General features: G+C 39.6%; 1 protein-coding gene across 1 annotated transcript in view; it reads right to left on the reverse strand.

The window, feature by feature from the left end:
* Positions 1-1,681: 1,681 nt before the first annotated feature.
* Positions 1,682-10,225, reverse strand: part of LOC121374573 — a 23,719-nt gene continuing 15,175 nt past the window's right edge. The window contains exons 7-9 of the mRNA XM_041501678.1: positions 8,128-8,255; positions 3,255-3,418; positions 1,682-2,566 (exon numbers count right to left, since the gene is read on the reverse strand). Coding sequence (XP_041357612.1) covers positions 2,409-2,566; positions 3,255-3,418; positions 8,128-8,255 — 450 coding nt within the window. The 3' untranslated portion in view covers positions 1,682-2,408. The remainder of the gene's footprint in view (positions 2,567-3,254; positions 3,419-8,127; positions 8,256-10,225) is intronic.

Below are 10,225 nucleotides of genomic sequence, written 5' to 3' on the forward strand. Positions count from 1 at the left end.
ATGTCACTTGTATCGATCAGAGTTTATTGTAACATGAAGACAATACTTGACACTTTTGTAAGCACAGGTCTGATCCAGGTTAGATATGTGTCCCAACGAAGATAAGTTTCCTATTATAACGAGTGCTTTTATATGACAAGCACATTCCTGAGTTTGCTGCAATTTTTAAGATGTTATGTGCAGAAAGGATGAAATAGTCTTGTGTCGTGCGCGCATCGGCCATACTCATTTGACCCATTCATTTATCTTAAAGAAAGATCCTTCGCCTCAGTGTGAGCACTGTCAGTGTCTTCTTCCACATTTTGGTGGAGTGTCAGTTTCTGAAAGAAACGCGAAAAGATATATTTGGTCAGAGAAATGTAATGGAATCTTTTCGATTCCATCCAGAACTTTTATTACAATTTCTTCGATATACTCACTTTTATTGTAAATTTTAATTTTATCTATCTGTGATATTTGTATTTTTGCAGAGTTCTTTACACTGTGTTTTAATTTAACTGTTGAATTTTTATATTGATGTTGATTATCAAATTTGTTTTGCTTTTACCATAGTTCGACACCCAATAGCCGATGTATTTTTCGTGCTGGGGTGTCGTTTAAACATTCATTCATTCATTCATTCATTCGTAGAAATATTTTATTAGTCGGAAACATCTTACGATGCCGCAAACTCAGGAATGTCCCTTTAACACTTACGCAAATAAAGGGTTCACACATAGCTATATGTACATGGATGTATAAGTTAAATACATCATGGGCCGAATTTAAGAATCCTGTTTTTCTTAAACTTAAAGCATTGTAAAATGTATGTAGTTACACTATTAAACAGGCTTTGTAAATTCGGCCCGATATCGTTAACATCAAACCAAAGTATGGCCGTTATGCTTAACTGCAGTGCTTACAAGTTATATTATGCTAATACTGACCATAACTAGTGTTATAAGACAACTTGTAATAAACACAACACTAATAATAATAACGATAACATTAATAATCATAATAATGCTTTTCTGAGTACTACTTTTTTTAGTAATGCTTTTAAAATAAGTTCGCCTGTACATGAAAGCCACTGTCTATTTAGAAGCCAGGGACCAATTCGTAAAATATCGTGAACGTAAATAGTGTGAGCTCCAGATTGCGTCACATCTCAAACTACATCTTTACCTTACACCACTCGGTCCACAAATTTTATGAATATGTTATGATATACCATTGCTGACTACAAATCAATTAATTTATTTCAACTTATTTTCGAGCTTATATCCAATTAAGGTTCAAGCACGCTGGCCTGGGCGCACCGCAGTTATCTGGGATGTCTGTCCAGGGCAGTGGGTTAGTTGTTAATTGGCAGTGGTTAGTGAGAGAGAAGAGGGTGTAGTGGCCTTATACCTATCCCTGTACCTACCAGCCTTATGTCCAGTGGCTTAACCGCGCCATCACGGAGGCCGGTTACAAATCAGAACGCTGCATCGAACTTTGACCCTGTTTAACCATGAGAGGGGGGCAGTTTCCCCCCCCCCCCCGAAAAAATTCGGAAAGCATTATAGAAACTTTAAAAAAAGGGAGTTTTAGACTGTTAACTACTCAGTTGCCCCCCCCCCCCCCCCCCCCCCCCCCCCCCCCCCACAAACAAAAAAATCCTAGCTACGGCCCTGACACTGTACTAGAGCCTCCACGAGACCAAAATATTGGATTTGAGTACTCGAAGGTCAAACTCGACCCGGACCCGAGTACCCGACACTTATACTAACTGATAATGAGACTCTGGAATAAAGTAAAATAGCATTATGTATCTTAATTCCAGCGCTGAACATTGATGCCAAATCATGCCATTGTATTGCATTCAACACATCCGACTTTTGTTTTCCCTTCATGGCTCATAGCCCTATAATGTATCCGACGGCAAGCATATGGCCAAGTGGCTTCTAACTAATACATACTTCATTTTCTATCGTTCTGGCAATTTTCGATCTTCCGTACAGAGAGTTTGGTTGGTAAGTTCGCGTTGAGTGGTCAGGTCAGGCCACAGGGCTTAAAGGTGCACATTCAGTGCCAGCTGTGGTAGCGCACGCCTGTCATGGGCGCAGGTGTCGACTTAGGCCGGCTCCTCCGTCCAAGACAGAAAAGGATTTGGGGTGGGTGGGACGAAGAATCGCCGACGCTGGTAGTGCAAGACAGCACCAGCAGGCTGACCAGGGGACATTCGTGGTGCTATTGAATTTTGAATGACCCTTAGTCCAAAATATTAAAAGATTGCGAAGTTTTCATGCGGTAATTTGGCGCATAATTTGGAACGGTCCATCTTAAAAAGGAATGGAGCTACTTGAGTAAGTTTGCCGAATGGTAGCTCCTTCGTGATGACTGTGGATTATACACGAAGTATAGGAGCGTCAGTCTTAAAATAATGGTTAACGAACAGAATGGTTCTCGCTATGAATGCTTCCAGATGGTCCACAGGGCGGTGGTGCCATCTCTACAAGGTCAGCTGGAATGTGGTCGTAATTGGACATTCGTGATACATCGTATGCATCCATCGGCGACTCGTTATGCACTGCTGTGATGTAATCTGTGCAAAAAACGAGGAGAAAATAAAACATACAAAAACAAGTACATGAAGTTACAGATTGCATGTGGAAACTTAAAATACATAAGAGTTAACATAGTTAAGGATGTACGGTGAGAATGGACCCGTGAATAATTCACGAGTCATGATCAATCTTAAATATGTAATTGTTTTCGTAGTGGAGAAGATTAGGGCCCCGTTCCACGAAGCGATCTTAGCCCTAAGATCAACTTAAGTGCATAGGGTAGCTATGCGCTTACAGTAATCTTAGGGCTAAGATTGCTTCGTGGAACGGGTCCCAGATCTGTACAAATAATTGATGAGCCATCTGAAAACGTAAATACATAATCATTGTTTACGTTGTGGAGAATGTACGAGTGGGTGTAGATCAATGAACAATAATTGATCAGCTATATTAAAATATAAATGTATAATTGTTTGCGTGGTGTAGAATGTACGAAGAACGTAGAGCTGTGAGAATCAATTCAAGATCATTCACCAATCCATTCTTCATTAAATATATCAGACGATTGCCAAAGTTATGATTTTAGTTTTTGTAATGAACAATTTGGCTAAAATCGCAAGGCATATATAAAAGACTGCTAACTCAAAATAAGCCTTTTCCTATCCTAGCAGGAAGACAAGAGGCATCCCCTAAAACATCGGTAAAACACGTCTGAGTTGTACTTACCCGGAGTCATCTTGTACTGCATCGCACGGTTGACGTAATGGTTGTGTCTGGCCTTCCACCTGCAGTGTATGACAAGACACGCCACTCCCAGGAGCAGTATGAGCAGGCCCTCCACCGAGACTCCAACAATCAGGGGCAGGTTGTTGGTCCTCTCCTCTACAGGTCTACAACAGTGATATATGGTATGTGATTCCATCCATCGGTGTAGCCACGATTTTATGGGGGGGGGGGGGGGGGGGGGGGGGGCAACCCACACTATGTAGGTATGATTTTATAAAATTTAATGCAATTTTTTAAAATATAAAATGGATACACCCCCCCCCCCCCCACACACACCCCACGCCACTGATTCCATTATAACATAGTACCTGTGATAGTACCTATGCAAGTACAAGTTTTCACTGTGTATTCCCCTGATAAACTAAAGAGTATTATCTCGAACACGCTAATCTCGAACACGCTAATATCGACCATATATTGTGCAAACCTTGCTTAACTAAACAGTCGTATATCGAACACGCTATCTCGACCATTTGTTGTGGTCCATGGTGCACTTTTGTATATTTTCTTGAAATATGAAACAACACTTGATTTGTATTTGCAGCTAGGCTATAATTTTACACAACAAAACACGCACGCTACAGTTTCACACACACACACGTACGCATATCGAGAGAGAGAGAGAGAGAGAGAGAGAGAGAGAGAGAGAGAGAGAGAGAGAGAGAGAGAGAGAGAGAGAGAGAGACACACACACACACAGATGCACCCGTACGCATGGAGAGAGAGAGAGAGAGAGAGAGAGAGAGAGAGAGAGAGAGAGAGAGAGAGAGAGAGAGAGAGAGAGAGAGACACACACACACACACACACATACAGATACATATATGGAGACAGCTATTATTGATAGATGGAGTGACGGATGGATGGACAGACGGGGATTATGAGTGCGTTTGTGGTTAATGTATATAGAAAGACAAACAGGTAGATAGACATACATACATACATAAACGCACGCACGCACGCACACACACAGACATGCATGCAATATATAAATATTCATACATACATACTCCGGGGTGCACAAATGTGAAATTGTGATAGTTGCCCGGTGGGCAACCAGTAGCTGAAGTTTGGTTGCCCAACATCATCTCTTCGTTGCCACATATTTCATAAAACGTTTTATGAACATAATTTTGAACTGTCTTTAAAATGAAACTGAAATTTAAAATGTTTTTATTATTAACATTACTTATCAGTTTAGTTTTTAGTTTTTTTTAACATTATTTATCTACAGCTCATCTTCGCTTAGGCTGAAATAAAGTTTGTTTTGTTTAACGACCCCACTAGAGCACACTGATTAATTAATCATCGGCTATTGGATGTCAAACATTTAGTAATTCTGACTCGTAGTCATTAGAGGAAACCCGCTACATTTTTCCTAATGCAGCAAGGGGTCTTTTATATGCACTTTCCCATAGACAGGATGGCACATACCACAGCCTCTGTCCGAGTGTTGTGCACTGGTTGGAACGAGAAACAACCCAATCAGCTGAATGTATCCACAGAGGTGGTTCGATCTCGCTTGGGCTATCACAGTCATAATACTTTGATGAACTCAGGGCTCATCCAGGATTAAAAATACCTGTAGCCAAAACAATTGCCAAATGGGATTTTTATTTGTCATAATGAAAATGTTTTAGCCAAAACTGTTTTGTGTAGTACTGTATAGAGTATTTATATATGAATATGAAAATGTATCTTTTTCAGCTAATTATGTACAAACTGGAATACATCTGAATAACAAAATTATCCCCGATCAAAATCAAAGACAGCAATGGGGTTAGGGGCAGTTAATATATTACTTTGATTTTTCAGTGGGTGAGGGGAGACATGCAGAGTTGGAAGCCAATGCCCTCTGCAAACACACCCAAAATTCTAAGGCCTATGGCATTAATAAAAATCTGAGCCAGTACTCTTCTTCTTTTTTTAAACAGTGCTCATTATTTCTGTAAAATAGCAATCTTTATTTTGGTTTGAACTGCTTTTAATTGTATTTTAAAATAACCCATCTATTCCACACCCCAACAATTTCATAATTTGCGCCATTTTGTTGATTTCCGCGTCGTGTTAAATGCTTGTTGTTGATTTCAGCTTGTAAAATACGTAGCCTAAGAATGCTGACTTATGACAACTATCCATTTACGTCAAACGGTTTTGATTAAAAAGATAATGAATTCAAATTTTACGGTCTTTTTAAAATCTAGCTAACTTTTGAGATGTCACCTCACAGTCAACAAATTTATATAATATTTTATCTAACAAATATCATGATTATTTTTAACTAATTGTATTCAGTGTACGTTTAACCGCAATTTGTATACATACTGCATGTTCCTTTACTGCGATCGCGAAATGCACGAGTGCGAAATTAACAAAGACAACGGAAATAAACGAAACAGCAATTAAGTATTCATTGATGCGAACAACTATTTAGTGGTGGGTTTTTTCCTCACAAATTTACATGAAGATTTACTTGCGTGTAATCGTATTGTTTAATGTCTGCTGATGATAACGTGTTTAACGTGCCCATATACCACTAGGGTTTCGAACACGCCCATCCCGAGTCCGACATCCGATAAGATCGGTGACCTGACTCGGGATGGAGAGGGGGGCGGGGGGGGGGGGGGGGGGGGGGGGGTGGTAGAGTTGAAAATGGGCAGAATTTTGAAAATAGCAATTAGTAAAACAGTTAATAGAATAAATTTAAAAAAAACAAAAACAAAAAAAACTTACAAGCCAAAAATAAAAAGAATTGACTGCTCGGCCGAATAATATTTATATAATTTGGAGCATTTTAGAAGGACGGTCCAAAATTAAATAAGAGAAAGAAGAGAGGATCGGACTATTTAATAATAATTAAAAAAAGGAGTAATTTCGACATAATCTTTTGAACGCAGATCTAAAAGTTTAAAGTCCGATCGATATGTCCACGTGAGTGGCCTCGTTAAGGCCGTTTGGGTGCACAGCTTATAGGGACGAGATGGGTTGCATCCCGTCAAGAAAACCCCTAGATTGACAGTCGATAGACGTTGAAGGTGTAGTGCTGTGCTGAAATACAGATCTTGAGAAGCCGGATCCGTCTGAACGAGAGAGAGAGTATCAGACTAGGGTATAGTCCAGTCGTCATGGGTTGGTATAGTGGTGCGGACGGGCCCGACTCCGGAGGATACGAGATGGTATCACTATAAAGCAAATAAAATCTAGAAAAGAGTAGTAGGGGCCGACCCCGCTTCCTATTTCTTCTTAGAGTGGGGCGGTCAATCTTCCAGTGCTGCTAGGACAGGCTCGGACATGTAGAGACTAAACGCGAACAACCGTGGCGTTCTGCAGAATGGCCGTCATTCGAGTCACGAAAAAAGAAGTCAACATAGTCAGACGAAGAAATGACGTGGAGGCGAGGAATCACGCTAAAAAAGAATCCAACCTGGTGGTGCAGACTGTCGAAACGAGAAGCGTTCCAGCGTTCAATCAGTTCCAATGGCCGCATACATCCCAGTAGAAAACTTCATTTCGCTGACAAAAACAACAAAATGAAGGATCCCCAAGTCGAGCACACGAAAGCACGTGCAGTGTGCACCAGCGAAACAAACACGTCTTACCGCGTGGAGCTCCAGACTGGGAATCTTTAATGTCTGCAATGATGTCTTTTGACATGTGCAACAGTCTCGGCTGACTGTCAAGCGTGACCTATATGCACACTGAGAACAGCTAACGAACGTTTTCCAAACGTTCGCGAACTATGCGATTGGTTCCCGACGTGGACATTGGGTTTAACGTGAAGCGCATAAACCGTTTTTATTACTTTGGCTCAAAGACTTTACAGAGTTAAAATAACACGCTACAGATTGTTCAGACTTTTCTTGCATACATGTTGTCGTTAAAATTAATAACTGTGATTATTAAAATAAGCAAACATTGTTATGCTGAATTCTTGATGACACCGCTTCTCGTTACCAGTCGCGAGATCCCTGTTAATATTTGGTATTATTATTATATGTTAGGTGTCGGATAGATTATGTAACCGATTGTTCACATCGGAAGATAGCAAATGGCTTAGCCAAATTTTAAGCTCAGAACTGGATAGTTGTTGGTGTAGTCTGTGACCTTTCACATGTCTTGTGCCCTTTGCTAATAGCCACCATTATGAAACCATTGGACTCGTCAAAATCATGCACGATGGATGCTGAGTGGATGGCAGCGTTAGGGTGGATATGTATATCGCCTGTCAGTCAAGTTATCAGTTTCGATACTTATGAATTGACCCTGACTGTCCGAGTGTCGGGAAGTTTTCTTTTTCATTTTACTTGTTTTATGATTTTCTTGGTTGCCCGTCGGGCAACTGTTTGACAAAGAATGGTTGCCCGCAACATATTTTGGTTGTCCCGGGCGCGCGGACAACCGGTTTGTGCATCCCTGATCATAAATAACTCGGTAGTCGAAAGCGTATCGTGACAAGATGCAGGTAGTCCGGTGCCACAGGTTCGGGTCCCAGCAACGGCAAGACCCAATTTGTTAGGCCAGAAACGATTTAATTATCCCCTGCGTCATTCATGCATGCAAACATACATACATACATACACACACCCACATACATACATACATACATACATACACCCACCCACCCACATACATACATACATACACACATACACACGCATACAGACAGACGGACATACGTACGTACACACACACACACACACACACACACAGACACACACACAGACACACATACATACATACATACATGCTTACGCACTTAGAGTAACCTTAGCGTTAAGATCGCTCCGTGAAACGGGGTCCAGGATAATAACTTACTTTGCTTTTGACAGAAATGTTTGACATCTGTTGCACTGTACTTCGTTAGGACATCTGGAAGCTAAGGTGTCCAATGCCTTTATGTTCCTCTCGTCAAAACTAAACTGATTAACCGTCCATGCCCCAATCTGGGTTTTGTTTAAATGAAAAAATATATATATATATATTTCTAAAATCTCTTTTAGATCGTTTTAAAATCGTTTTAAAAATCTGAAACAAAAATGAGAAACAAAACAAATCAAAAGAAAAAAATATATATATAAGAAAAAAAAGAAGAAAAAAAAGCACATACAGTAAAATAATTATTAATGCATTTAAACCACAAGGGCTTTCATTATCATCAGAAGTGTGTTGTGTTTAACGACACCACTAGAGCACACTGATTAATTAATCATCGGCTATTGGATGTCAAACATTTAGTAATTCTGACTCGTAGTCATTAGAGGAAACCCGATGATTACTATATCAATGTGCTCTAGTGGTGCCGTTAAACAAAACAAACAAACTTTAGTTTAGTCTGAACTTGGAACAGGATATCTCTTTACATATTTCTGTATTACCGAAATAATACTTCAGTCCTACCATACGACTGGACATGAAACCTATTCTACCATAAAGTGTAACCGAATACCTTCTCCATGACGAAATTTACAAAACGGCGAAGATCCGATTGATATGATTAGTTATATGCACAACACCCGGTATTCACACGGTTAGGTTATATAATGCACAAGATTTGTTAACGATAAAAAGTATTTTGTTTTGTAAGTTTATAGCCATATTACCAGGAAAATATATTTTGGGTCTTACCCTTTGACAGTCGGATATTTTCCGCGAAAAAGGGGTAAACAAAGTAAGTTTCCAATAGACCCTGAAGGGCACCATCTTTCAATAACGGACACTACAGGGGTATCTAGCTACAAATGAATACATGTTAGGCTATAATAAAATAAATGCTAGATTGTCATACAATATTGTTTTTAATATGAGGGTGGGGAGTGTTTTATTAAAAAAATAAAATTCTCGACACCAAATGTACCGCACCTCGAGTGTCATAATTATATGTTTAAAGGTATCTCTTATTTTTTTTTATTTTTTTTTTCTTTCTTGTTTTCAACCAAAACAAATGGGGATAGGTCTATGATCAATTTTATTGTGGCCTTACAGGCACGGAGGAGCAGGGGGGCTGGGGGCTTTAGCCCTTCCAATAATTCCAAAAATATTATTGGTAGTAAATTTTAAGGCAGAGATGAATTTTACTTGTAGAATGCAGGAAATTGCATTTCAGGACATCAATTTTTGAAAGTTTTACGGCGGCGTATACCCCCGAACACCCTATAAGCTTTGCTTTGCGACTCGATCTGAGTCAACTCCCATCCACCCACTAATGTCTATTTGCTTCCGCCATGCTTGCCTTACTCTGTATAACGGTCACCTGCTCGTCAATAGCTAGTATTGTTTAGGTATGTCTGTCTGGTCGTTACGCATAGGTTTGAATGTAATACAAAATGAAGTTAACAGCATTTTATCTTATTTCTTCATCAACACCAGGGCGGAAGCTAAGATTTATCCTTTCAGGTAATGGTCAATATTCAATAATAACAGTCTTACGGCTGACATAGAAATATTCATTATAGAGTTACATATCAATGTATCGGTTCCCTTCTGACGCAAACATACAGTATTAGGGCGTACTATGTCAAATAAAATCCCATAGGCGACCAAGTTAACGTTTGTGTTCAATAACACTATATGCAATATATCAACCAAACTATGACCCATAAATATCAGTAGTACAAACCCTACCTCAAAATATTAACTGAACAAATTTCTACCTTTCATTGCTCATGTTCGGTATAACCAGATGTGTTTACAACACTCCTAGTTTCGTACACGATTTGATTACTTTTTCACAGGTACCCCATACATGTTTCAAGCATAAGGCTACTTAGCATAGTGGTATTAGATGAAATAGAATTGCATACATGTTTTTGCTTAGATGAAACTAATTGTTTTACAACAAACACTCTCATAGTTATCACCAATGACAGGACTTGTGGCATTAACTGCTCTATCAAACGTTCGGTGCACCTCGAAC

Source organism: Gigantopelta aegis, chromosome 6 (assembly GCF_016097555.1).
Source record: "Gigantopelta aegis isolate Gae_Host chromosome 6, Gae_host_genome, whole genome shotgun sequence".
NCBI lineage: Eukaryota > Metazoa > Mollusca > Gastropoda > Neomphalida > Peltospiridae > Gigantopelta > Gigantopelta aegis.